The following is a 27,794-nucleotide window of genomic DNA, read 5'->3' as shown; positions in this document are numbered from 1 at the left end:
CTTTCCCCGGTCCCCGGCGCCGCCTCCTTCCCTCCCGGCTCCCCGCTCCCGCGGCCGCCGCCGCCCCGGGGAAGGAGAGACGGGGGTGGGGTTTGGGGGAGGTGAGAGAGGAGGGAGAGACCCTGGCCGGCGAGGAGCCCGGATTCGCGGGGAGGAGGGTCGGGAGGAGGGGGAAGGTGGAAGAGAGAGGAGGGGGGAGCGGGGAGGAGCGGCGGGGCCTGGGGCCTTGAGGCCCGGGAGAGCCGGGGAGCTGGGCCGGCGCGCCGAGGTAAGAGCCAGGGCCCGGGGGAGGCAGTGCTTGGAGAGGGGCGCGCGGGGAGGGCCGAGCCGGGGGTCGGGGGGCCGCGGGGCCGCGGGAGAAGAGGAGCGGCGGGGAAGGAACCGGGAGCGGCGAGGCTGCCGATCCGGGGAGCGTGGGGAAGCCGGGCTCCGGCGAACCGCGGGGGCCGGGGGAGAGGAGGTGGTGAGAGGTGGAGTCCCGGGAGGGTGGGGGGGGGCCGAGGGAGGCAGGAGGAGGGTGGGGACAGGCTCTCTCTCCTCCTCTCCCCCCACCCCGCGCCGGGCTCCGCCCCCGCCTCCTCCACGGGGCGCTTTTCGGATCCCCGGGCTGAGCCGGGTCGGAGTCCGGGAGGCGACCGGAGGGAGGCCGGGCCGCCTCCCGGGTCCGGGCCAGCGCCGGCGGGGCTCGGTCCGGTCCTCACGGCCGCCTCTCACTCAGATGCTGCTGCTGCTGCTGCTGCCGCTGGCGCCACTCTTCCTCCGCCCCCCGGGCGCGGGCGGGGCGCAGACCCCCAACGCCACCTCGGAAGGTGCACCCTTCTCCGGCGACCTCGGGCACCCCTCCACTACACTCCCCCTTTCCTCGCATCCCCTCTACTATCCCGTCGGCCCTACGTAGCATCCCGGCCTGGCAGCCCCGTCTGCTCGGCCCCACTTTACTACTCCTGACCTCTTTTCCATCACCCCACATTATTACCCAGCACCCGTTTCTCTGGCCCCCGGTACCACACTAGGCCCCCTTTCTGTGACCCCGCATTATTCCCTCAACCCCGCCCCTCTTCCTGGGCCCCCCCCCCCATTGCTACCTCCATTCCGCCTTTTCCTTGGTCCCACCTTGCTGCCCAGGTGGCCTTGTAAGACCCCCCACCCCTCCTCTCATCCTAATTCAACTCAGATTCTCCTTTAGCCTTTCTTACCAAACTCACTCGCATAGCATACCCTTTCACGATTTCTTACTTTTCTCCATTACCCCAACCAGCACCCTTCCCTTCCCACTTGTGAGCTCCTTGACCCTGGCTCATTCCGCTGTGTCCTTCAGCCCAGGGTCTGTACCCCTCCCCACTCTCACCCTTTCGCACCTCATCCCATCCCCTTTGTCCTCCACCTGCCCGTTGGCCACGCCCTACCCTCCCCTGCCTCCCGCTGCTGACTCTGCCTTTTCCTTTTTTCCCCACCATCCCTCTCTTTCCGCCTGCCTCTGGACTCACCCCTCAGGTTGCCAGATCATACACCCGCCCTGGGAAGGCGGCATCAGGTACAGGGGCCTGACTCGAGACCAGGTGAAGGCTATCAACTTCCTGCCCGTGGACTATGAGATTGAGTATGTGTGCCGGGGGGAGCGCGAGGTCGTGGGGCCCAAGGTCCGCAAGTGCCTGGCCAACGGCTCCTGGACAGATATGGACACACCCAGCCGCTGTGGTGAGTAGCCTCTCAAAGCCCCTCTCCTCTTCAAGCCAATTCTTCTTCCTGTCTCAAACTTAGCATCATTGCTTGCAGGTCAGCACTTTAAATCCAGTGTAACTAAATTCACAAGTACATTTTTGAACGACTACTATGTAAGAGGGGCTTTGCTGTGTGCAATTGCAGGCAGCAAAGTTAACAGCCTGCACATTTCATTTCATCCTCCCTTCATTAGGCCAGTGCCCATTTGAGAAAATAACTTGGTTATTCATCTTGTGAGTTAGTCTCTTTGAGGATTATTAGTGGCAGATTATGCAAAAACATTCTAAAATGATTTCATCACATTTTCGAATACTTGTCTCCAAGGGAGAGACCATATACCCCCAAACTAAAACCCAGTTTATCATGAGTATAAGCCAACTATAATAAGGCAAATCTGATTGTGCATCTAAAGTTACATACATCCACACATTTCAAAGCCAAAGAACCACCCACTGTAGCTGACTTTGAAGAGGTCCCATTTTATGTGCTTATAGCTCCATCTTGGGTTCCTAGGATGGAAATGCTTTTTCTTTTTCTTTTCTTTTTTTTTGGAATGTGTGGATGCTTACAGGGTTAAGGGAGGAGTGGCAGCTAGAGAAGCTAATCCTTTTAACACCTGATTTCCTGAAGAGTAGGATGCTTGTGGACCCAAACTCAAATCTGAGCCCCCTCCCTGCTCCCTAAGGGGAAGGAGTCTTCTCCAACTCGCCTGTTTCTATTTTCCTGTCTCCACAGTCCGAATCTGCTCCAAGTCTTATTTGACCCTGGAAAATGGGAAGGTTTTCCTGACGGGTGGGGACCTCCCAGCTCTGGACGGAGCCCGGGTGGATTTCCGGTGTGACTCCGACTTCCATCTGGTGGGCAGCTCCCGGAGCATCTGTAGTCAGGGCCAGTGGAGCACCCCCAAGCCCCACTGCCAGGGTGAGGGGAACAGCTGCCTGCATGCAGCAGATGAGGACGCTTGTCAGAGGATGGGAGTGGGGTGGGAAGTGGGGAAAAACAGGGTGCTATACAAAATGGGGGGCATGCGGAGGCAGAGGTGAATGCTTAACACTTTCCTCCATCCACCTGCCTCAAACTTCCTGCTGCAGTCCCCCGTGTGCACTTTATCTATGCTGGGGGCTTCCTTCCTTTGCTTTTCTCTTTTTTAATATCTTCCCCATGCTCCTAATCCTTGGGTCTCACATTTTCTCCTTTCCTGTGAATCTCTCCCTCCATCACCCTTCTTAAGGTTTAACTACTCCAATTTTCCCCAGCCTCAGTTCCTTTCTCGAAACTTAGAACTTTCTATGCGTAACCTTCTTCTAGAATTGATCCTTCTCCCTTCATTATATACCTGAATTATTGTAAAGACTCAGCAATAAATCATATATCATATTTAGAAAAATCGATAAGATTGAAAAGACTGTCCGGGGTGGAAAATTATCAGGGTAAAAATTTAAAAGACTTAAAAGTGGGGGCAGAATTGTCAGAGTATTAAGGACAACCCAGGGATGGGGTGGGAAGAGGACAGTCCTTTTCTATACCTCCTGGACAACCTCCATCATTCCCCAAGGGAATCCGTCTTGTGTCCACCACCCCCTTTTTTTTCCATCTAGTTCTGCAAACTTCCCCTTTTCCTGGGCACCCAGATTCTTCCTCTGCAGTCTTCTCTCCTGGGATGCAGGCGTACTTCATGCTTCCTCTACCTTTGTAGACCCTCTACCTTTCAAGATCCTTGGACCTGGCTCTCCTCACTTAATTATTCTGCTTACCATTCTGTAGTTTACCATTCCATTCTGGAAAGTGGGACTCCCAGCCAGGGGTGGATTTACTATGAAGCTAATGAACTTTAAGCTCCAGGGTTCCTCACTTACACAGGCCTCTTCTTGTGCTCGAATAACATAGAGGGTTCTAATAATGTGTTCACGTGGTCATAGGTTTTTGTAAAAATTGCAAAAGTAAGATATTTTAACAGCAATAGTTTCAAATCAATTGCATTTGTAATTTTTTTCTCTTAAAGAGAGACCCCCAAATTTTATAATATTTAGGCTCCACAAAACCAGGATCTGCCCATGTTTTAGCTGTTGGCACTCCTGTCTCAAATTCTGTTGTCCTATGAGAAATAAAAGAAGAAAACCAACAAGTCCTGACCCACAGCCCCACCTTGCTCTTATCCCCAGACACCCTCCCCTCAGAAACGCAGGCTTCTGCTCCCCCCCCACCCCCCGCCCCGGTCTTCTTCGGCATGGACAGGTGTGGGAGGGGGCTGGGGATCAGGCCTGGGAAGCTGGGCACCACTGGTAACTCCTCTCTGATCCCCGTCTTTCCTGCTGCCAGTGAATCGAACGCCACACTCAGGTGAGATCAGAAACCCTCGTCGCGTGCGCTGCAATCCCCTTACCCTTCACTCTTCACCCTCCACCCCCAGGGATTCTGCCCCTAGGCTATGAGTTCTCATCCTTCCCATTCCTCCCCCACCTTCCGCCACCCACCCCAGTACGCGGCTGGCCCTTTCTTTCCCTACCTGTTTCCAGCCTCCAGTCCCGGATTTCTGCGAGGCTGCGGTCCCTCCCATCTCCCCGCTTGGCTGCACGCCCCTCGGCTCCGCCTCCTCCCAGACTCCGCTTCTGCCAAATGGCAGAGCCCCAGCAGGGGGCGGCAGAGTGCTGGGAGACCCGGAGCTTCCACCTCGTCCTCCCCTGTGGGGTTCCTTCCGACCCTCTCTGGAACCTTTCCCTGCCTGCCCCCTTCCTAGGATTTCACCTGCTGACTCCATCAGCCTGGCCCACCCATCCCACCCATTGCCAGGCCTCACTCTCCCTCCTTCAGCTCCTCCCCACATCCTTTCCTTCCCTACGCCCTTCCCCTTCTCTTTTACCTCAGTTCCTTCTTCCACCACCCTTTCTCAGCCTCTGTCCACCGAGCCCCGTGTTCCCTTCCTCTACCCCCATCACCTCCCCCTGTACCCCAGCCCTCCCTCTTCCCCACCCAGCTCTCCCTCTCTCTCCAAAACCGTTCCCATCGCCCTCTCCCTCACCACCCTCAGTCCTTCACCCCATCTATTCACACCCGCATTAGGACGCTTAGGCGCCAGCCCCTTTTCTCTCGCGTCCCACTCTCGTCCTCCCCTCCCCCATCGCTCGCTCCTCACAGCTTCAGCCTCCCGCGGCCCCCCCCCCCGCCCCCCCCGGCACGCCCCTTCGCCTCGTTCCTCCTCCACTCGTGTTCCCTTAGGTGGGATCCTTCCCTTCCTCGTCCATCTCTTTCACCCTAGGGGTCGCATCCTCGCTCTCCTCCCCTCCTCTCACACTGTGGTTCCCACAGCGGCGCTCGCCTGCATCCCCGCCCGCTTCCTCCCTCCCTAACTCTGCCCCCCCCCACCCCGGCTGCCGCGCGCCGCCCTTGACGTCAGAGCCCCCTCCCAGCCCCGCATCTCCCTCCTCCTCCCCTCGGTCGGTCAGTCAGTCCGCGAGGAGAGTCCGCGGTGGCGGTGGCGGTGGCGGTGGCGGTGGCGGGAGCTAGAGCCGTGGGGGCCGTACGAAGCCCACCTCCCCTGCTTCCCCGAGGCCCTCTCCCCCTCCTCCGCACAAAACCAGGGATGGAGGCGCTTCCCCAACATCCCCTCAGCAGCCCTCCCCGGGAGAAGTGTCCCCCCTGAGCTCCTCCTCCTCCCCCAGCAGCTACCCCCGCCCCCTGCCATGGGTCCGGGGGTCCGCTCTCCCCGGCTGGGGTGGCCACTGCCGCTCCTGGTGGTGATGGCGGCGGGGGTGGCTCCGGTGTGGGCCTCCCACTCCCCTCATCTCCCGCGGCCTCACCCGCGGGTCCCCCCGCACCCCTCCTCAGAACGGCGCGCGGTGTACATCGGGGCGCTGTTTCCCATGAGCGGGGGCTGGCCGGGGGGCCAGGCCTGCCAGCCCGCGGTGGAGATGGCGCTGGAGGACGTGAATAGCCGCAGGGACATCCTGCCGGACTATGAGCTCAAGCTCATCCACCACGACAGCAAGGTAGCCCCGGACACGGGAGTGGGTGGGAGGCGAGGGCGGGGGCAGGCGGCCGGCTGCATGTACCTTAGTGTGAGTCGCTTCTGGGACTGGCAGGCTGACCCCTCCCACGGGTGACCAGCAAGAGACAGGCTGGGGGTGTGCGGGCTCGGGGAGAGTCTCAAGGGCTGGAGGTTCAAGATGAGGGTCTAGGGGTTCAAGGTGGTTAATCACGCTGCAAGGCTGACCCTTCTGCTCCTGGAGACCCTTGGAAGTGTCGGGGTGGGGGGTGGTTGGAGAAACTGGGGATGGGTTTAGGGTACAAGCTGATCCAGTTCCTCCAGGGAGTAAACTAACCCTGGGATGGGTTGGGGGATGGAAGGAATGAGGCGGGAGCTGGATCTGGGGTTTACATTTACCATGGTAACAAGGTAAATCTTGGCAGCAGGTTGGAGCTGGAAGGAATAGGGACCCAATGAGCAAAATTCGGATGGACTTGAGCGCTCTAGTTTATTTAGCACAACAAACAGCAGGGTAGCTGTGGTCCCTACCTGACTCTTTCTCATCCCTTCATCCCCAACCCTGTCGCAGATTCCTGGATTGTGAGACTACATGGCATATTGTGGTTGGGGAAGGCTAATGGTCAAGGAATGGGCAGAGGCACTAGGAAAATGATGGGATTAGAGGTCCACACAGGAGCCCCCGCAGAGCATGGGGATGGTGAAGAGTCAGGACTCAAGGAAGAGAAAGAGAACAGGAAAGAATGGCAGTGGGGAAGGGGACCAGGAGGAGGGCTGGGGACAGCGAGAGACCCTGGGGCATCGTGTGGAACTCGGCTCCTAAGTGTCTTCCCTGCAGCACTGTAGCCTCTGAGATGTGAGAAGGGAAATGGGATGTAGGGTTAGGGGGGTGGGGAAGAGGGAGAGGGGGGAAAGTAAGAAAATTTGGGGTAGTAGGGGATAGTCCTGCAGGATTCCTTTCCCACCCCTGTCCCCTACATGAATGATTGGGAGTATGGGGGAAGGATGTGGCACAAGGAAGGAAGGTGATTTGGGACCTCAAATCTATCTTCTCTCATAGGAGGCCCCAGAGACTTAAGGGGTTGGGGGAGAGTGAAAGAGTACAGAGGGGAGCACTTGGTGATCTAACACCTGGGGTGGACTGAGGATTTATATTCGTTCTTTAGAACAGCAATCTACACCTAGATACAGGTATGTGAGGAAGGAGGGGGCAGAAGCGGGGTTGAAGATAGGGTGCTTGGGGAGAAGAGCGCACAAGGACTCTTAGGGAACTTTGAATCCCTTCTGATGCTTTTACAGTGATTCTCAAACTTCAGTGTACCTAAGAATCCCCAGAGGAGTTTGTTAAAAATACAGATTCTAAATCCTTGGTCAGGGATGAGTCCCAAGGATGTGCACTTTTTCCAATCAAAATCCCATGAAGCTAACCCCAGGATGCCTATAGGAAGGGCCGCAGGGCACAGGAAAAGAATTAGTTAGGGTAGGAGAGGCAGGAAGAGAAAGAGGGTCAGATCCCATGGAGGAGTCAAGCTTAGGAGAGCAAGAGAGGTAGCTGGCTATGGGGGTGGGGGTGGGGAGTATGGGGAGAGGGACAGGGAGGGATATGTGCAGGCTTTAGAATAGGGGATTGAAGGGAGCTAGGGGAGCCCTGGGTGTGAGCTCAAACTCATGCACCATGACAGGTGATTCCCTGGAGGTGTTGGGGAGCAGATGAGGACCCAAGAGAAGGGGGGCTGGAAGAGAAAATAGCAGAGGCAGCGAGGGGGAGATGGAAAGGCAGACAAACTGGAAAGTGTCGTTTCCTGCCTGCAAATCCGGATCCTTGCTCCTTGCGAGAGCAGCGGAGGAAGTCTATTGGAGAGGGGGTGAGAATCACGCGGCCCAAGGGATGTGCAGTGATGAATAGGGCGTGGAAGGGGAAAGGGGTGTAAGAGAAGGTCGGGAAGGAATGAGGAAACAGAAGGAGAGACACTGGAGTAGCGTACATTGCCCTGTTTGCCTGTATCTTATGTGTTCTTATCTGTCTTCATTGTTCCTATTAACCTTCTCTTCAGACAAGAAAGAGGGCCACAGAGGGCACTTGGGAGAAGCTGGGGGCAGGATCTGGAGTGATAGATGCGGGAAGGTGGGACGTGAGAATGGTAAAGATACACAAAGATGCCCAAGTGGGAGGGATGCAGAACCTTCCAAACACGCAGTTGAGCAGACACTGAGCACTGCCCTTAGCAGGGGTGTGGGTGGGCGGGCAGCAGGGAGCTGGTTCTTTGGGCCAGCCTCCCCTGGCTCCCCCTTCTCCAACTTCCCACCGTGTCCCAAATGTCAGGCCTCAGTGGGAAGCGAGCAGGCACTAGGGGGCCTTCTTTATTTCCTTCTGCTTGCCCCCCCACCCCCATATCACCCTCCCCAGTCCCCTCTGTCTCCTGTCTGTCCCCTCTGCCCTGGCTCCCCACTGGCTTCCATTTCTTCCCCACTTCGTTTGGGGCTCCAGCAGCTTCTGAAATGTCATATTTCAGCAGGAGGGGAACAGGCAGTGGGAGCCCCGTGGCTGGCTCTTCCTCCCCCCACTTCCCCTCCTCCCCTCGCGCCTTCCTCTCAAGCTCTCTGCATTGTTTGCTTTCCCAGCTCCATTCTTCTCTTTCAGGCACCCCTAAAAGCATCTGGTTTCTTGAGCATCCCATTCTATTTATTCTCCCCAGCTCTTCCCTCATCCTTGTTTCTCCCCACCCCCTTTCATCCCTGAATGTCTTTTTTTCCCAATGCACCCGTCAAATGTCAGAGCCCAGCAGGAGGACATGGATCCGGCTGAGCCAGGACCCCCTGGTGGTCTTGTCCCTGTTCTCTCCTGTTTATTTATCTCTAGCCCTGATAAAAGAAGAGGGAGAAAAAATAGTAGGTGGGAGAGGGAGTTTGCAGAGGTGAGGGGGGACTCTTCATAATATGGCTTTAAGGAGGCTGTCTGGGGACTTGAGGAAAAATTTATTCATATTCCTGCAGACTTTTTTCTACTCACAGATGTTTGGAGCATAGAAACCTGGGGAAAGGGGGCGGGGTGATGGAGCGAAGGTGGGCTAGGGGATGTCTGAGGATGCGCTGAAAGGAGGGAAGGCAGTGTTTGCATACATACTGATGGGGGGTGTGCAGGAGAGGGTGTGGGTAAGGCGCCAGGTGGAAGACAGAGAAGGGTGTTTCACAAATGAGGGGAAAGGAGACTCAGGAAGGAGAAGAAATGGTGATAATGACAAAAGGGTTTCAGCAGAGGGATGGGTAGTGGGGGAAGTAACTAGGTTGTTGGGGGAAAAGAAAAGAGTAGGTGTTACAGGGAGGGGAGGAGCCCTGGGGGAGCTTCCCCTCATCCCCTCCCTCCTCGTTCAGTGTGACCCAGGCCAAGCCACCAAGTACCTGTACGAGCTGCTCTACAATGACCCTATCAAGATCATCCTCATGCCTGGCTGCAGCTCCGTGTCCACGCTCGTGGCTGAGGCTGCCAGGATGTGGAACCTCATCGTGGTAAGCAAGGCCCTGGGGGCCAGAAGGTGGGGCTGTCGCCTGGGCTGTACTACAGAGGGGGTGTATTGCGGACCACAGCGGACCCACTTCCGAGATACAGAGTCCTTTGCAGACCTGAGCTAGTTGGCCTCCTAGCAACACTGGCCTGCCAGGGCTGCAGCTGACCTGCTCTCCATCAGAAGGAGTGGAAGTCAGCTCAGTGAAAGGGCACCCTGATGGAGGAGGCTTTTGAGAATCACTTTTCCTTGGGCAGAGGTAGGGAGGCTGGGATAGAGTGAGAGAGAGAATCCCAGAGGCGGGGAAGGGTTGAAGGAATTCTCGGCAGCTCTTAGTGAGGCTGCCATGAACACATCATCCTGTCCCCATCTCTCGTAGCTTTCCTATGGCTCCAGTTCACCGGCCCTGTCAAACCGGCAACGCTTTCCTACGTTCTTCCGAACTCATCCGTCAGCCACACTCCACAATCCTACCCGGGTGAAACTCTTCGAAAAGTGGGGCTGGAAGAAGATCGCCACCATCCAGCAGACCACTGAGGTCTTCACCTCGGTGAGGAGGCACAGGGTGAAGGGAGCCTTTGCTCAAACCCCAGCACAGGGAGATGTGACACGGGATTCATTTGCGGGGCAAAGACCTTGATTCTTTATCAAAAGAGAACACGCTCCGAGTGGGTTAAGTGCATGTTCTTCCTGTAGCCAAAGGAATGAACAAGTTGAGTTTCCGGGACCCTCTCCAACTTTCTGGTTTTAGGATTTTTTTTTTTCCTGCTTTGATGCTCTGTCCCGCAGACAGAGAGATTCCAAGTGACCCAGTTCTATTAAAATAGGTTCACTCTAAAGTTGAGGCAAGATAAGGGAGAGAATATGAGATAAGAACCTAGGGAAGTAGTAGATTCCAGAGGCATTCCAGGGGGGTGGTGGGCGTGTGTGAAGGGAAGAGAGGGAACAGAGAGGGAGGACGCAGGGAGAAGGAGAGAAGAGAGAAGAAAGAGGCAGACAGATGCGTGCATGTACATGGTCTGGTAATTGATTCCGAGATGCGGACGTGCAAGGAGAGGTGGAGGGGAAGAGGGAGATTTGTGGAGGAAGAAAGGAAATACCTGGCTCTGTACCCAGAGAAGACAGTCTGCTCCCTCTCTGTAATTCTGTGCTTTGGGTCCTCTATTCACTCTCATGTTTGGTGGCTCTTTAATCCTCCGCCAACCTTCTCTCAGTGACTCAGGACATTCTCTGATCCTTTGTCTGACTGCCCACTTGCCTCTTGAGGTTGACATCATCCTGCCTGTACTAGACCCTGCCTCGTCTTTTCTGGTTCCTCTCTTTTCCTTTCCCCCATTTTTGCTGTCAGGTAGGAGTGGGGTGATGGGGTGACTTCCCTGGACACAGATCCTCAGGAGGGGCTCACCAAGCACCTTCCCAGCTGGAAGCTACATCCTAAGGCTCCAGATGCTTTCCTTCGAACTCTCCCCACCGGGGACGGGGCTGTTGAAGGGAGCTTCACAACCGCTCTTCCTTTGCTCTGAGAACGCAGCCCTCGGTACCACCTCCAGTCTTTACTCCTTTGAGCACCCTGTGTCTTTTCTATTTGTTCCTCATCCCCACCCAAGACTCTGGATGACCTGGAGGAACGGGTAAAGGAGGCTGGAATCGAGATTACTTTCCGTCAGAGTTTCTTCTCAGATCCAGCTGTGCCCGTCAAAAACCTTAAGGTGGGATGGCAGGGGGTGATGGACCCAGCCTGCAAGGGTCTGGGTGGGGAAAACAGCGGTGGGTTGGAAAGGAGAGTCAGGCAGGGACAGGTTTTGTTTTGTTTTTGTTTTTTGGTATTGAGGTATAATTGACATATGACATTGTGTAAGTTTAAGAAGTACAACGTGTTGGAACTTCCCTGGACGTTCAGGGGTTAAGACTCTGCGCTTCAAGTGCTTCCACTGCAGGGGGCATGGTTTTGATCCCTGGTGGGGGAACGAAGATCCCACAAGATCCCACATGCCTGCATGGCCAAAAAAAAAAAAAAAAAAAAGTACAATGTGTTGATTTGATACATTAATCTATTGCAATTTATTACCATTGTAGCCTTAGCTAACACCTGCATCGTGTCACATAATTTCGATTCTGTGAGGCAGTAGCGTCTCCTGGGGAAGTTTGGCTCCATCTTCTAGCTGACATTTATCTACTACCCATTGACAGAACCCTGCACTAAGCACTTTAGGGCAGGAAATCAAAGCTGTGAAAGTGCTTGGCTTAGTCCCTTCCGGCATCCCTCAGGAGCTCTGTTCTCTCTCCATTCTGTAGCGCCAAGACGCCCGGATCATCGTGGGACTTTTCTATGAGACCGAAGCCCGGAAAGTTTTTTGTGAGGTGGAGTTGGAATCTGAGGATGGAGGGGCACTGGGTGGGCTCTTTGCCTTGGGTGTCTCCTGGGCTCTCCCCTCTGCATCTCTGAACAAATGATCGGAGGTGAGGATTAATACGAAATCCCTGTCTGTTGGCTCTGACTCCACATCTTGTCTTCTCACACATGTGACACTCTCTCCAGGTCTTATTTTCCTATCGCTTTGTGTTTCTGGAAGAGCCTGTGAATCCCATCTTTCCTGTCTGGCTGGAAAAGACCACTTAAAAATAGAGGCTGGGGAGGCACTTAGAAGGAGGAGTAGTCCAGCCTTCCCTGCTACCCCCAGACTTGTAGATTTCTTGTTTCAATTCTCTGCTCTTCTCTGAATCCGAAGAGGCTGCATAGTGTCAAGTGAGATAAGACAAAGAAACAAAACAAAGACCCAGCCCTCCTCCTCCTCTGCATTCAGGTATACAAGGAGCGGCTCTTCGGGAAGAAGTACGTCTGGTTCCTCATTGGGTGGTATGCCGACAATTGGTTCAAGATCTATGACCCGTCCATCAACTGCACAGTGGACGAGATGACCGAGGCGGTGGAGGGCCACATCACCACTGAGATTGTCATGCTGAACCCTGCCAACACCCGCAGCATTTCCAACATGGTGAGTGTGTGAGGACTTGGAAGCTGGCACCTGGGCAGGTGGAGGGGACTGAAGGGGTCTCTTAGGTGAGGGGAACAGGTATGGAGTTTGGAGGTCTAGGAAGGCAAGGGACCTCTGCCCACCCTGAACTTGTTTGCATCATGTTTCCTGTGGATTCCGCCTCCGCTGTGACTTCCTTGGGCGGGGAAGAGAGAGATATGAGAGTGGTGTGTTCAGTGGGCCCCTGATGAGTTGCAGAGCTGTTACCATGGAAATAAGGAGCAGTTGGCAAGAAGTCAAATGAGGGAGAGGCGTTAATGATAATATAGATGCTGTATCTGCAAGCACACCTTTACAGGAGCGCTGGTCCTGGGCCAAAATTCGTTTTATTTTCTTGGTGACTTCAGAGCACTTTAGAGTTGCTTAATATTCACTCCTGACTGATACTCAATTAACTTGGCTCCTGATGCTTTTTTAATGATTCTCTTTTAGAATTTTAGATGTAGAAGGGATTTTGAAATCTGTTAGCCCCAGATAGCTGGTTAGTGACAGACCTGGAGCTAAAAGACACACTCTCTGATGTGGGAATCAGCCTACAGGTGAGGGGCACAAGTGAGTAGGGCGTGGTGTGGCGGGGGGACCCCTTTCTTGCTCTGCACTGCATCTTGACGAGTACGAGAATCTTGGGTGAGCTTGATAGGGCAACCTATGTGTCTGCTTATTATTCCAAGTGTAGCCCCTGGTCTGGAATACCTGCTTTGGAGAGCATGCTAGGGGCGAGTGAATGACTGTAAAGCCACCCTAATATCTTATTTTTTAAAAGTTGTAGTAATAATCACTTTTATGTAGTAAACCAGGAGCTTAGATACATGATTTCAGTGATCCTCATTGCAATACTCTGATGTAGACTTTTCATTTCCATTTTATAGACCAGGAAATTGAGACTCAGAGAGGTTAAGTGATTTATTGCAGGTCACCAGCTACTGAGTGGTGAAGCTGGAATTGAATTCTAGTTGACTCTAACTCCAAACCCTCTGCTCTATCACCTCCCATGGAAAACCCTGAAGTCTCACTAACAAGCTTGTACTTTTATCAGCTAACACTGTTTAGCAGATGACAGTTTTTGAGCAAGGGAGAAATAAAATTCAGAAAGTTTATTCTGCAGTGGATTGTGATGGAAAGGTCAGTTGTCACAGGTACTCTGATCATGGATACTGTCCTGGGACATTTCCAAGGGATCTTGGTTGAAAAATAAGATGGAAAAGTTCTGCAAGATCACTTCCCTGTAGATCTGAGAAGTGAGTTGTCCTTGAGAACCTGTGGAGGTAGAGGAGCTGGCAATCAAAGCCAGAAAGGCTTGTTGGTACCCTGAGCCCAGGACCTGCCAATAGTGGCTTCTGCCCCATAGCAGGGAACTAGAGGAGCCCCTGGTAGGACACAAGGATTTGGTTGGGGGTATAGGGCGACTTCTGGGCTTTTGAACAGGATGAGTTGGAGGGTCTCTTTCTGGCTCTTCATCTCTAGAGAAAGATGGTGTCTGCCTTTGAGGTCTAGAGCTGTTGCTAGGCCTGCTCAGTAACCTAAAATGCCAGGTGAAGAGGCCAAGATTTTTTAGAGGGTAGATGCCATCTTAACAATTGACTAGAGAAGAGGTTGTAGATGAATCAGATAGGACCAAGAGAAGTGGACCAAGAAGCAAGGGTCGAGTCTACGGCCCAGAGCCAAGGAGATTTAGAAAAGAAGCAGAGTTGCCTTCACTCTCTAAGGATGGCCTTATGTTTAGATCAGTAGTTCTCAAACTTTAGCCTCTGTCAGAACCACAACTGGGCTCTTCCCTTGGAAGTTCTGATTCAGTGGGTCTGGGGTGGGGACTGGGACTTCACATTTCAATGGGCTCCCTGGGGATGTAGATGCTACTGGTCTGGGGGACACACTTTGGGGACTCTTAGGGTGGTGGTTTTCAATCAGAGGTTGCAATGTTTAGGGACAATTTTGGTTGTCACAACTGGTATCTAATGAATAGGCCAGGAATGCTTCTAATCAACCTACAATGCATAGGATCGTCCCTACAACAAGATTATCCTGCTCAAAATGCCACTAGTGCAGAGATTCAGAAACTCTGGTTTAGAGAAAGAGTTTTTAGGAGCCAGATATGGGAGAGTGGTTAGAGTGGTTTTGGAGAAAAGTAGCTCTGGGTTGGAGCTGTACTAGAGATCAGGTACAAGGCAGCACACCTGGTGGTAAGATTGTCAGTAGATTCTGATTGGGATAGAAGTCCCGTCAGACCTGGGTATGATAGAAAATAAAACTCTACCTCAGGATACACATTTTAGATCACCGTTGGGCACCTATTCTCATACAGGGAGACAGCCAGACAGGGCTGTTAATAATTTAGGATCGTAAATTTGTACTTGGTCATTTCACTAATTTCTATGGGTTGGGGAATTTGTGTTGTTCAGTTTTCCTTAAGCCGCCTTGTAACATTTACATTTGAAAATTTACAACCGTCTTTGCTGACCCAAAGGGGAGAGATTTTTTGGTAATTTTAGTCATGGGTGGGGACAGTGGTGCCCCCAGTGGCCAAGTGTGTTAGCGGTGGTGACCTGGAGCCAGCAGAGAATATGAGGATCCGGGCAGGGGACGGCAACATGCAGAGCAGATGATTCTCTTCCCATCTGGGTGATTTTCGGATGCAGTGTTTACTTTGAACTGAAGGTCGGATGGACTTGGAGGCTGAAGGATTACTCAGAAAGTCTCAGGCTAGCTGCTGTCTGTCAACGGGTGCTCTCGGAGAGAGACATTTCAGCTTACAGTGACAGTGTAGGGTCGTTGGAAGAGTATGGACTTTGAATGGGTTTGAATCCCAGCTCTTCCACGTACTAGCAGTATAACTTCAGGCAAGTGAAACTGTTCTGTGCCTTAGTCTCCTTATCTCTTTCTAAAATGGGCATATAATAGTATTTACCTCATTGGATTATTTGAGAATTTAGTAAGTTGATATATGTAAGGACAATATAAATGTTAGCTATTATTATGATTAACATTATTCTGTATAAGGAGTGGTGATATTAATGAAACATTTCAACAAAAGAATTAAGAGGACTTGGAGATTTCAAAGAGTCTAAGGTGATTCTAAGGTTTCAATCTTATATACTGGGGAGTGTTGGAAAATAGAGCTTATTCTTAGATACTTTTAATTTCAGGTTATTGATTATATAGTTACAAATGCCTTAGAGACAGTTGGAGATTCAGGACTTGAAATATTGAGCTGGAATTATAGGTTTCAATATTAGTAACAAAGATGGAGTTGAAAGAGAAAATGTAACTTACTTTATACCCAGCATTTTGTACATGTTGTTATTTCATCCTTATAATAACTCTTCAAGGTAGTTAATGTTATTCCCATTTTAAAGCTGAATAACTACATAGTGAGGTTTAATAACTTGTTTCAGATTATATAGCAGGTAGGTGGATTAGTTAGAAGCCATCCTTCCATTTATCCATCCAATGGACATTTTTCTTAAAGACAATTTTTTGGAAGCAGGTTAAGTTTACAGCACAATTGAGAGGAAGGTACAGAGATTTCCTGTATGCTCCCTGCTTCACTCGTTGATAGCTTCCCCCTTTATCAGCTTTCCCCAACAGAGTGGTTATAGCTGATGAACCTACGGTGATATATCATTGACACTCAAAGTCCATTGCTTACATGAGGGCTCACTTGGTGTTGTACATTGGGTGGGTTTGGATAAATGTATAATGACATGTATCCACCAAACAGAGCATTTTCACTGCCCTAATCTATAGACACTTATTATTTGTCCAGAATGGGCTGGGCATAGTGCTGGATGCTGAGGTTTAAGAGCAGAATGGGACCTGGTCCTGTCCTCAAGGGGAGTAGAGCCCAGGCCTGCCTGTCTTCAAAGCCCAGGCTGCTTCCACTGCACCACACTGCCCATCCTTTGCATTTCCCACTCCCCCATGTCTCCAGAAAGTTGAATAGAAGGAAAAGAGGGCAGGGCACCAGGAACAAAGATTTATATTTATTCTTCATTCATCTATTCATTCCTTCATTAAAGTATGTTTGTATATTAATAAATTCCAAATCTAAACAGAGTTGTGTAGTGCCCCCGTGTATTACCTGTGCCATGCCAAGAGGTGGCCACTGAACCTTTCCTCGTACAGTTTCTGGGAGATAAAGAAGGGCAGAAGTGATTTTCCCCATTATATGGAAGACATTTCCAAAAACTGAAGCAATTTACTTACAGTCATTTAGCTAAACAATGTTACTGCCAGGTATAGAAATTCAGGTCTCTTGATCCATTTCATGACAGAGTTAAAGGAGCTATTATTCTTTTTAGCTTTCTTGGGAAAAAAAGACGGAGGGTTGGGAAGGGTGTGGATAGGGATTGAATAATTGTCTTCAAATGTGTGAAGGGTGTTTCTGCAGCCCCAAGTCTTCTGAAAACCCTCCAAGAGACAGTGAACTGAAAGCACATGAGGCTGGCAGGAAGTTAGCATGCTAAAGAAAAATCTTCCTGGTTGACAGAGTGAGGAAGGCTGTGGTGTCACCTTTTCCGGGCTCTTTCAGAATTGGAGGAGTTGTTAGTTCCTGCGTCAGCTCTATTGGGAAAGTCTGAAGGCTGACAGAACACCAATGCTGCCACTCTTCACTGGCGCAGCCAGGTCTTTGCTTTGCCCTCTCTCTGCTTTCTATCCTTTGCTGTTCATTATGCAGAGCATCTATTTATTAAACTTCTCTGTTTGCAGTTCTGAGCTAGCAGCTGTGCACACTGAGGCCATCGAACCCAGCTAACTCTTGCTCTAGTCTAGTAGCTTCTGATCTAAGACAGACACGTGGGTATAGTTAAAGATGTCCAATGTACATACTCTCAATCTGACAACATGAACACAAACCATCCTTTCAAGTCAAAGTGCCGGAGCAGAATCAGAAGCCCACCCCCACTCCAATCCTTTCCTCCTGTTCTTCCCTCCCCAGACGTCCCAGGAGTTTGTGGAGAAACTGACCAAACGACTAAAAAGACACCCTGAGGAGACGGGAGGCTTCCAGGAGGCACCACTGGCCTATGATGCCATCTGGGCCTTGGCATTGGCCCTGAACAAGACGTCTGGAGGGGGTGGCCGTTCGGGGGTGCGCCTGGAAGACTTCAACTACAACAACCAGACCATAACAGACCAAATCTACCGGGCAATGAACTCCTCGTCCTTCGAGGGTGTTTCCGTGAGTTACAGCAACCCCTCACTTGCCTCTGCCCTCCCATCCAGAGAGACCCCTCCCAGCTCCTTCTCCTAGAGACATGCATTCTGTCTTTCTCAGTTACCTCTCTGCAATAATCGGTCTCAGACCAGGGAAGTAGGAGCCCCCAAACCAGAAAACCCCACAGAAGGCTAGAAGGGAAATGGTATATTCCGTTTCTTTCAACCTCTCCCCTCACTTCTCTTCAGTCCCGATATTTATGAGTCAGATGAAAATTATAGGATTTTAAAAGAGGAAACAGCCTGAAAGATCATCTACTTATTCCTTTTAAAGTGGGGGAAAACAGCGTCCAGAGGGATTTGGTGGCTTTCTCGGGTCACACAGCCAGAAGCCAGGTCCCCTGGTGCTCTACCTGGGGATTTTTCCCATTCAAATCTCCTGGGTGAAGCTTCTTTTCAAAAGAATAATGTTTCTAAAATCTAGGGTATAGGCATCTGGGGTATGTCCTATATGCAGGCAAATGCCATAAATAGAATTCATTCAGAAGCTCGATTACATCAAAAACATAAGGATTCAAAGAGTTCCTGATGTTCTTTTTTGCTCTTGCTTTTATCGCTTTGCCTTCCTCCACATGTTTCTCCCCCTCAGGGCCATGTGGTGTTTGATGCCAGTGGCTCTCGGATGGCGTGGACGCTCATCGAGCAGCTGCAGGGTGAGCACAGGGGCGTGAGGGAACGCGGAGGTCGGGGGCCAGGCTGGGGCTGGGCTAGGACACCGCCTGGGAGGAGAACACCAGGAGGAGACATCAAAAGATTGCCTTGGTGCCTCCCTACCTCCTGCCCGCTCTCCTAATTGTTTTCATCAAGCTTTTAAATAATAATAATAGTAATAGTAATAATAATAACGATGATAATAAAAAGCTTAGCTATGGGTGGGTTTCTCTGAGTTGCAGTGGTTGTGCATGCAGATTGAAAACAGCCACTCTCCTTCCCCAGTGGCCCCCATTTTGATTTGAAAGATTTCCCTTCGGTGGCTTGAGTGGAGGGGTTCATAAATTGTTAGTGGCGCACTCATGGACTCAAGAAAAGCCGAATCTGGGAAACCTGCTATTTTTAAAGGGAATCCATTGCATTCCCTTGATTTGTAAACAATTATTTCTAATTGTTCTGTAGTACGTATAGTTTGGCTTTTCTAGATGGTATTTTCTTATACCTTAGCACACTTCACGTACTTGCAAAACTTCTGAATTAGTTTTTCAACTCCACCCCCCTCTCAGCCTCTTAGAGCAGGGCCAAAAGAACCATTTCTTGGCCTCCTGTGAAAAGTTTCTTTCTTTCCTTCTCCCCACCTCCCACACCCTCTCAGATCTTCTTTGTAACCAGGACAAGAGGGAATAGACTTCAGTCATGGTCAAAGGGGTGTGAATTGGCTTTAGAAGGGAGAGTTATGGTAACTGGGGCAGCTCTAGAAATCTTAGGAGTGACTGAATTTCACTTCGTGGCTTTTTAAGAGGCAGATGCAACTTGTCTAAGGAATTAGAAGCCAAGTCAACGGAAGAGAAATTTCTAAAATTAAAATGAAAGCCTCTGGGAAAATAGATCCTGTGATTCTGTCTATCATGAGAGGGAGAATAAGCAGAAACACGTTGAAAGGTTTAGAAGCCAGAATCACAGTGAGAGACATCTTGCTGAAGTGTGAGCCTGTGGAATGGGCGGCAGACAAACTGTACAGCCTTCTTCACTGAAGGGCTTTAAGCATATAACATATTCTTCTTTGTTTGCGTTGCCTTGGAATCCACCCTATAGTGCTTTTAAGTCAGATTGCTGATTCAAGTGACCCCCAGGTCCTCCCAAGTATCCTTCAGGGGCTCAGGTGAAGGGAAAATCAGATACGACCATGGAGAACTACTTTAGGGAAGCGGGAGGTTGAGAATGCCTGGGATCGGCTCTTCACCTACCTGTGGTCACTCCCTCTATGATCGTCCATCCAGGTGGCAGCTACAAGAAGATTGGCTATTATGACAGCACCAAGGATGACCTTTCCTGGTCCAAAACGGATAAGTGGATTGGTAAGTGGATCCTGTTTATATTTTCCTTCAACCCCTCTGAACAATTCAGAAAAATGGTGTTTGAATGAGGGTGGGGTGGTAGGTGCCATTAGGTTGAAATGTGCCGGGAGATGGGCCAGGGCCTGGGGTTCAGAGAAAGGGAATGAAACCACCAAGACGTGGGTAGGGGAGACTGGTGTATTTGGAGAGGGAATAGGCGGTTGGTAGCAGTGCACTCTTAAAAATAGTACATTGCTGGGATGACTGGGGATTAGAGGCAGGGGGTGGGAAATGGCAACTCCATTTGGGTTTCCCAGATGTTCTGGTGACTTGAGGTATCCAAACCAGCTACTTTAATCCTAGAGTTGCCTCTTCAGCTTTGATAGGAAAATGGTTTCTTAAACTGTAGGAGAGGCTGCAAAACCTCATTGAATTGTCTTCTGCTAAAATGTGCTTTTTAAAGAGAAAAAGGAAGCAATTATATTCTTTGTGTGCTTGGTGAGCTAAATGATAGGAAATGGGAAAGATACTCGAGGTGGGCGAAAGGAGGGCTCTATTGATCAAACAAAGGTTTGGCATCTTAAGGAGGGAGGGGAGACACAGCGTGGAAGACAGCTGCCATCTGCCCTGCCCAGCTGAAATCTAGTAGTTCTCAGTACTGGTGGAGTTTGGAAATTTTTTTTATAATTTGAATTTAGGACAGTGTTCTGTATTGCTATAAATGCTTCATGGCCTAAATTATGCTTTTTTTAAAAAAAGCTAAGCAAATTGAAATTAGTCTTTTTTTTTTCCTTTCTGTGAACTCTTTGACAAGTTTGAGCTTCCCTTTAATAATAACTGAAAAACACCTTTGGGAATATCACCCTGCCAGCAGTAAAATTACGGATCAGTTTTTTTTTTTTAAAATTCCTCCTGAGGTTAGGAGGCCAGACTCAGTACGTTGAGGGCCTTTAGCTTCATGATTCTATGATTGTCTTTTGCAGCTTTTGATTTGAGTTGTAAGAGACCTCATAAAATTTATTTCTCAGTATCCCCTTCTTTCCCCTCCATTTTCCTTTGCCGCAAGAAGGACAGAAAAACATAAAGAACAAACAGTAACGAAAAAAAAAAGACTCTACAACTTCGATGATACAGCTCAGCTTCTAGCCCCATCTTCTAGTCTCATTTCTGATTGTTTCCTAAGAGCCCCAGCATCAAAGAGCATTTGACCTGCAGCGGCCCCTATTCAGGGCAGTTAGGGCCTCCTGTCCTCAGAGCTAAGACCTGGGTGCCCATCAGCAGCTTTGTCCTTCTTCCCTTTCTCCCATCCCACCTTCATCCCTTTGTCCTCCCTCCTTTCTCGTCCCCCTCCCCTCCCCCTCCCCTGTGCCATGCAGGAGGGTCCCCCCCAGCTGACCAGACCTTGGTCATCAAGACGTTCCGCTTCCTGTCACAGAAACTCTTTATCTCCGTATCCGTTCTCTCCAGCCTGGGCATTGTCCTAGCTGTTGTCTGTCTGTCCTTTAACATCTATAACTCCCATGTCCGGTAAGTTTCTCTTCTGACATTTCCCTGTCCTTTCTGCTTCTCCAAGATAACAGTCATTTGCTTGAAGGGAGTGAGAAGGAAACTGTGTGGCTTCTGAGGCAGTGCATCCTTGAGGTTTCCACTCTGAATTATTGCTTTCCCAGTGACCAATGGGAACAAAAAAGGAGAAACCAGCTATAACTCCCATCCTTGCTCCAAAGCAACTAATGGAAAAGAAAAAAAAAAGCCTTTGGGACCGGGTAGCACAGTGTGCGGCTCTAATAGATTGTGTATGGCGGGGTCCCGTGCAGGAAGCCCTCTGCAGCCCCGCCATGACCCAGCTGGCTTTGTCTCTCGAGGCTCCGCTGCCTGCTCCAAGCCTGCCTTCCTTTGCCCCGGCCCTGAGGTTGGGGTCAGGCCCTCGTAGGGCGTCTGGGGAGCTGAGCCTCCCTGGAGAGGAGGGGTAATTCTGCTCTTCTCCCCCTCCCACCCTTCTGCCTCTGCCCTAGTTATATCCAGAACTCACAGCCCAACCTGAATAATCTGACTGCTGTGGGCTGCTCTCTGGCGTTAGCTGCCGTCTTCCCCCTCGGGCTGGATGGTTACCACATCGGGAGAAGCCAGTTCCCCTTCGTCTGCCAGGTGAGGAGGGGGTGGCAGGTCCCTTGCCGAGCATGGCTCTCCCGGCCCCTCAGGAGCACCTTCTGTGATGCGCCGTCCGCTGCCTGTCCTTCTCCTTGTCTTTCCCTGACCCTTGTCCCAGTTCCTTCTCCTGACATCGCCCCTCTGGTCTCTGTCTGGCTCCATGCCTTCTTTCTGTGCCTCCAGAAGTTTTCATTCTGTAGCTCACTTGTCAGTTCCAAGGTTGCCATGGCATGTCCTGCAGAGAGGAGGGGGAAGGTATCGAAGGCGAAGGAAGGGGGTCTGCGCAGAGAACCCTTGGACAATGGTGGCCTGTCCGTGGCAGGGGGGCTGAGAACAAGAACTGGGGACTTCCCGTGGGAGCCTTAGTTGTGGTTTGGAAGGACGCAGGCGGGGCTCTGAACCAACAGCAAGGAGAGCTGGGGGAAGGGACCGCTCTCACACAGGGAGGAGGCCTTGTGGGACTCCTGGTACGTGGAAGGTTCTGGGGCTGCTTCAGCAGCAATATTTGTTTGGTTCTCTCTTATGCTGGTGGGAAACACCCACCCTTTTCCCTGCCCCTCCTTACTCCTTCTCTCTCCTCTGCCCTGTGCCTGTCCTGATCGTGCATCCGTGCACATGGCATTTGCGCACACATACACCTACAATTCCTCAGAGGCTCTCTGTCCCCAGTGAGACCTAATGCAGTGGGAGAGCAGACAATTAGCTGCAGTGACACATGAGAGGTATCTGCTGTGGGAGCAAAGAGAAAGCAGCTCACTGTCCGAGTAGCTGGGCGGACCTCACAAAAAGCGGCATTTGAATAGTGAAGGATGCAGGGGATTTTGTCAGCTGGAGAAATAAAGGATGGTTACTCCAGGAGCAGCGGGAGCATCCTGTGGGTAGCAAAGACACAAAAGAGAGTAGCTCAAGGGTGAGGGCGAGCAAATGAGCAGTTCAGCAGGGCTGGAGCATGGGGCAGGTGAGGGCCTGGGGGGAGATGAGCCTGGGAATTTGGGTGGGACCGTGTTGTGAAAGGTCTCTTGCCACATCTGGAGGTGTTCAGGCTGCAACCTGTAGGCACTGGAGAACAGTCAGAAGTGACTAAAACCCAGAGTTTTTTAGCACGATCACCCAGGTGGCAAAGTAGCAAAGGTGGATGGGAGGAATTTGTGCAAGGTAGGGAGACTCGCCGCCACCCCGCTGCTCCCCTCCCCCCCGGCCCCCCTACTGGCTGCGTCCTGCCTGCCTTGTCATCTGTCCCCTCCTACAGCCTGCCCCATCCTGGCACAGTCCCACCTGTTGCCCCGCCCTGTTCTTTCCTGCCCTCTCTCCTTTCCTAGGCCCGCCTCTGGCTCCTGGGTCTGGGCTTTAGCCTGGGCTACGGCTCCATGTTCACCAAGATCTGGTGGGTCCACACGGTCTTCACAAAGAAGGAGGAGAAGAAGGAGTGGAGGAAGGTGAGCTGCTTCCGATGCCTCGGCCCCTAGCGCCTTGGCTCTCGGGGTTTGGAGGACCCCCCACCCCAACACGCCTGTACTCTGTGTGTTCACCCAGACCCTGGAGCCCTGGAAGCTGTATGCCACGGTGGGCCTGCTGGTGGGCATGGACGTCCTCACCCTCGCCATCTGGCAGATCGTGGACCCTTTGCACCGGACCATTGAGGTACCGCTTGGGAGAAGGCGCTGTGGTCAGGAGGCCGAGGGGGCTCACTGGTGGAAGGGCCTCCGGGGCTGCCTGTGGTCTTGAGGAGAAGAGCCGCTCGTGGGAGGTGTTTTCCAGCCCAGTGCATCTCAGCAGCTCTACCTCCTTCCTGGAGGGAGCCCCACCAGAGGCTCTGAATTCATCTGAAGTAAGGAAGTGGTGGGGAGCTGGCAGGACGTGCAGACTTCAGATATCATGGAAAGCGAGGGAACAAGCACTTTTAAGGTGTTTAGGCAAATGCTCCCGGACCTAGAGTGGGATCTGGCATCAGAATTGAGGATCTCATCAGAAAGAGGGGGCAGAGTTGGGAGTCAGGGATTGAGCAGAGGGGGGAAGGGGAGGATGGCAACCATCTCTCCTGTGGCCCTGTCTCTCCCTTAGACTTTTGCCAAGGAGGAACCGAAGGAAGATATTGACGTGTCTATTTTGCCCCAGCTGGAGCACTGCAGCTCCAAGAAGATGAATACGTGGCTTGGTGTGTGGGATGTGGGGGAAGACGCCACTACGGCAGGGGGTGGGGCGGGGCAGGGACAGTAGCTTTGGAGGGAGACGTGTCTTTGGAAAAAGAGGCAGAGAGCTCATGTCCACCCGGAGCGCGTGTCCTCCTGTTTGTCATTGCACTCATCTTTTCTGAGAATGGGGAGAGTTGGTCTTTCGCGTGAGGAGCTTAGGTCTAATGCAGGGATGAGGCAGAGCTTGCATTCATCAGAGGGATCAGTGATGATGCCTCACCCTCATCTCCAGACCTGACACCGTCTCCGTCTGGTCAGCTCCCTGGAGTAAGACCGGGGCTGTGAGGGGTTAGGCCCCCTTTGGCCTTTTTAACATCGCTCTGACCTATGAGCACAAATGGCAAACCTACGCTCAGCGTGGAAAGCCGTCTTCCCACCTGGAGAATAAGGGAGTGAGACACTGTGCGGGGCCCAGGCCTTTGTTGGCTGACAGCTGCTCATGACCATCATCGTCCTGTGCGACTCGGCTCCTAGTCCCAAGAGGAAGCAGTGAGGTTGGGGCGAGTTGGATGGACAGTGGGGGCAGCAGACGGGGAGGGGTGTGCTAGGTCAGAACGGGTGGATTGGAGAGGAGCCCCCCTTTTCCTTGTGGGGTGATCAGAGGAGCAGCCGCAGGTGAAGACCACAGAGAGGAGGGGAGTGGGTGCGGCCTGAAGGTCTTGTCGCCCGCGTGACCCTTTCCTGCCATCCTAGGCATTTTCTATGGCTACAAGGGGCTCCTGCTGCTGCTGGGTATCTTTCTTGCTTATGAGACCAAGAGCGTGTCCACCGAGAAGATCAACGACCACCGGGCTGTGGGCATGGCCATCTACAATGTGGCGGTGAGCTCCCCGGACCCCTGGCATCGACCCTGGGGACGGACTATAGCAACCCAGGTGGAGTGGCCTGGGATGAATCAGGTGCCAGATGTGGGGTCAGTTGGGTGGAAGTCTTCAAACGTTTTTTAATGTCTCGGATTTGTTAAGCACTTTACAGTCTATAAAGCACACGTTAATCTTCATACGGCCACCCAGTGAAGTGGATATTAGCATCCCCACTAGATAGATGAGGAAGCAGAAACAGGTGAAGTTACTTGTCTGTGGTTCACAGGCTGGAATCTGAATCGAGATTTCCTGCCAGGGATGCCCAGGGACTGGCTCTCGGGGACTCTGATGTGTGTATAGAGGTCCTGGGAGCTCCTGCCTTGAGGGAGGGGTTGACCTAGAGCTGGAGCTGGGTTGGAACAGTTTGTTTGGCATTCTTCTCAACCTAGAGTTGAGGATGATCCTGACTTTGGGTCCTTTTCAAATGGAAAGTTGCCCAGGAACCTGTCCCCATAGACTCTCTCCCAGGGGAAGAAGACCTCGCTCTCGTCTGAGCCGGCAGATCTGTGACCCCAAACATGTTCTGCCCTCAGGTCCTGTGCCTCATCACGGCTCCGGTCACCATGATCCTGTCCAGCCAGCAGGATGCGGCCTTCGCCTTTGCCTCTCTCGCCATAGTTTTCTCCTCCTATATCACCCTGGTTGTGCTCTTCGTGCCCAAGGTGCGGTTCTGGGTGTCCTCCCACCCTCTCCAGCCCGTGTCCCCTCCACGCCTTCGTCGCATGTCCCCTCCTCCCACTTCATCCCTTGTTTCGGGCCCAGCTTGTCCCTCTTGTTTTCGTTCTTTTCAACTGCAAGCCACCGTCAGCTAAGCACTGACACAGTCCCTGCTCGGCCATCCATGCCCCTAACCCCCACCCCAGATGCGCAGGCTGATCACCCGAGGGGAGTGGCAGTCAGAGGCGCAGGACACCATGAAGACGGGGTCCTCGACCAACAACAACGAGGAGGAGAAGTCCCGGCTGTTGGAGAAGGAGAACCGTGAACTGGAGAAGATCATCGCTGAGGTGTGCGGTGAAGGCAGGGCTGGTGGCGGGTCGGGGAGGCCCACGTCTCAGGTCCGGCTTCTGGAGGCAGAGAGCCTGAGATCAGCCTTTGGGAGCCTGTGGTTTACCAAGGGAGGGTCTCAGGAGACAAGCGGCCAGGGAGTGAGCAGAGGAGGACAGGGAAGGGGAAAGGGTGGAGCCGGCCTCAGGTAAAATCGCAGGTGGAGGCGGCTCTGGAACACGAACTGCACGGTTGGCTTGACCTGCGGAGGAGCCGAAGGGGTGGCCCTGGGCTGGGGGTGGCTGGCTGTGGGGCCTGAGGGAGGGTACCCTCCAGTGAGAGGGGTCTGGGCAGGTCCCCAGGGTGTCCACTGCGCCCCTGGCTGTAGCTAGGGGCCGGCGCAGTGTCAGGCTGGGGGGTGCTCAAGCTGGGATGACACTAATCTGTGCGTGAGTTACTGGAAGCTGTGTGCACGGACCTGTGTCCCCTCCCCCCAGCCCCTTTGTCTCCCTGATCTCTTTCCTTCACCTGGTGCCCCGCTGTGTTCTTTCGGCTCTCCCTCTTCCCCCCATGCCTCATATTACTTCCTTCCGCCAGTCTACCCCTGCGTCTCCCACACATTGTCCTCTGCCTCTCTTTCCCTCCCCCAGCCCTTCCTGACTTCCTGTCTCCCACTCGCCCAATTGTTTTCTTCCTCCAGAAAGAGGAGCGCGTCTCTGAACTGCGCCATCAGCTCCAGTCCCGGCAGCAGCTCCGCTCCCGGCGTCACCCTCCGACACCCCCAGACCCCTCGGGGGCCCTGCCCAGGGGGCCCCCTGAACCCCCCGACCGGCTTAGCTGTGATGGGAGTCGAGTCCACTTGCTTTACAAGTGAGGGCGGTGTAAGCGGGGACAGGCCAGTAGGCGGAGGGAGAGGGAGAAGGGGAGGGCGGTTGGGAGGAAGCAGGGGATACCAACCCCAGGTGGGAAGAACACTACTCCATCCCATCTCTTGTAAATACCTGCCCCTCTGCAAGTCCCGGGGTTTTCTGGGTCTCCAGTACTCCCGGAGCCAGGCCCTGTTCTCTCTCATTCGTTCGTATAATTTGCTATCTCTACTTCATAATCTAGTTTGTACCTGGCTTGAAGCTTCTCACTCACTGGCTCCTCAGTGGCCTCACTACATACACCCTTTTCTTTTCCTCTGTCTCGTTGCCACGGCAACCCCACAGCTCCCTTGCCTTTGTGCTCTGCTCCCATCCAGCAGGGGTCTCCCCAAAGTGCTCCCTCTACCCTAACAGGGCCTGGCCATTTCTCTCACCATCCTAATCGCCTTCCAACCCACTTGCCCCTCCACACATCCACAAGTTTTGTTCCTCTCGAATTTTGCTTCTCCAGGGCACTCATTCTTCTTGCCAAGGCTCACATGCTCCTCCTCTCTGCCAGACACACACGTACCCTCCCCTCCCCTGCTCGTTCCCACTGCACAGGCTCCTGTGTGCACATGCGTTTCACATGCGCTTTCTCCACCCTTCCTGTGGCCGCATATGCTCCATTGTATTCCCTTCCCTCACGGCTGTGTGTGCCCCTCTCATGGTCATGGGTGTGTCCTTGTGAGGGCGTGTGTGGGTGGGCGTGTGCCATTTGTCTAGCATGTCTTCCCTATGTGCACACATGCAAGCTTATCCGTGCACTTTCCCTGTGTGCCCTCATGGTGCCTTGCGTACCCTCTTCTTTCTGCACCTTAAAATCATTCTGTTCTTCTAACAGAGTCATATGCACCCACCCTGCACACTGCTACACACTTTTCCCCAGTTCATGTTTGGCGTGGCTGTCCACATCCTCTCTGTGTCACACCTGGTTTCTGCTCACACTCTCCAGCCTCTCCTTTGTGCTCATGGACCACCCTCGGTCCACACTCACAATCATCCTCTCCCAAGAGTGTTCCCTTTGGTTTTGTGTTTTTCTGGGGGAAAGAAAGGAGAAGAAATGGGGGCAGGTTTGGGGAGCTGCTTCCAGTGGATATTCAGTGAGAATCCTGACCAAAGGAAGGCACTCCTGACTGTTGAGATGGAAGATGGTCCTATGGGGCGGAAAGTGGCGTCCCTTTTGCACTGTGGTGTCTCTTGGGGAAGGAGCTCCCCAAATCTCAATAAACCAGTGAACGGAGTGACTCAG

At 52.5% G+C, this 27,794-nt stretch overlaps 1 protein-coding gene across 6 annotated transcripts; it reads left to right on the top strand.

The window, feature by feature from the left end:
- Positions 1 to 27,794, top strand: GABBR1 (gamma-aminobutyric acid type B receptor subunit 1). 6 transcript variants are annotated; one of them, XM_059938219.1, is made up of 23 exons: positions 1 to 101; positions 719 to 809; positions 1,495 to 1,698; positions 2,458 to 2,643; positions 4,042 to 4,062; positions 5,548 to 5,708; positions 9,077 to 9,211; positions 9,587 to 9,757; positions 10,815 to 10,916; positions 11,503 to 11,568; positions 12,012 to 12,203; positions 17,179 to 17,421; positions 18,046 to 18,109; positions 19,388 to 19,465; positions 20,821 to 20,971; positions 21,460 to 21,592; positions 22,915 to 23,031; positions 23,129 to 23,236; positions 23,657 to 23,750; positions 24,481 to 24,608; positions 25,184 to 25,312; positions 25,514 to 25,657; positions 26,338 to 27,794. In XM_059938219.1, exons 2-23 carry the CDS (start codon positions 719 to 721, stop codon positions 26,509 to 26,511), a joined length of 2,892 nt encoding a protein of 963 aa, XP_059794202.1. In that variant the 5' UTR covers positions 1 to 101; the 3' UTR covers positions 26,512 to 27,794. The 6 variants fall into 6 exon arrangements, with proteins under 6 accessions (XP_059794202.1, XP_059794206.1, XP_059794204.1 ...); XM_059938220.1 differs by lacking the exon at positions 1 to 101 and adding an exon at positions 204 to 268; XM_059938223.1 differs by lacking the exon at positions 2,458 to 2,643.

This window comes from Balaenoptera ricei, chromosome 11 (assembly GCF_028023285.1).
Source record: "Balaenoptera ricei isolate mBalRic1 chromosome 11, mBalRic1.hap2, whole genome shotgun sequence".
In the NCBI taxonomy this organism is placed as follows: Eukaryota; Metazoa; Chordata; class Mammalia; order Artiodactyla; family Balaenopteridae; genus Balaenoptera; species Balaenoptera ricei.
Note: the sequence above shows the minus strand (reverse complement) of the source record. Positions and strands in the feature narration are given on the sequence as shown.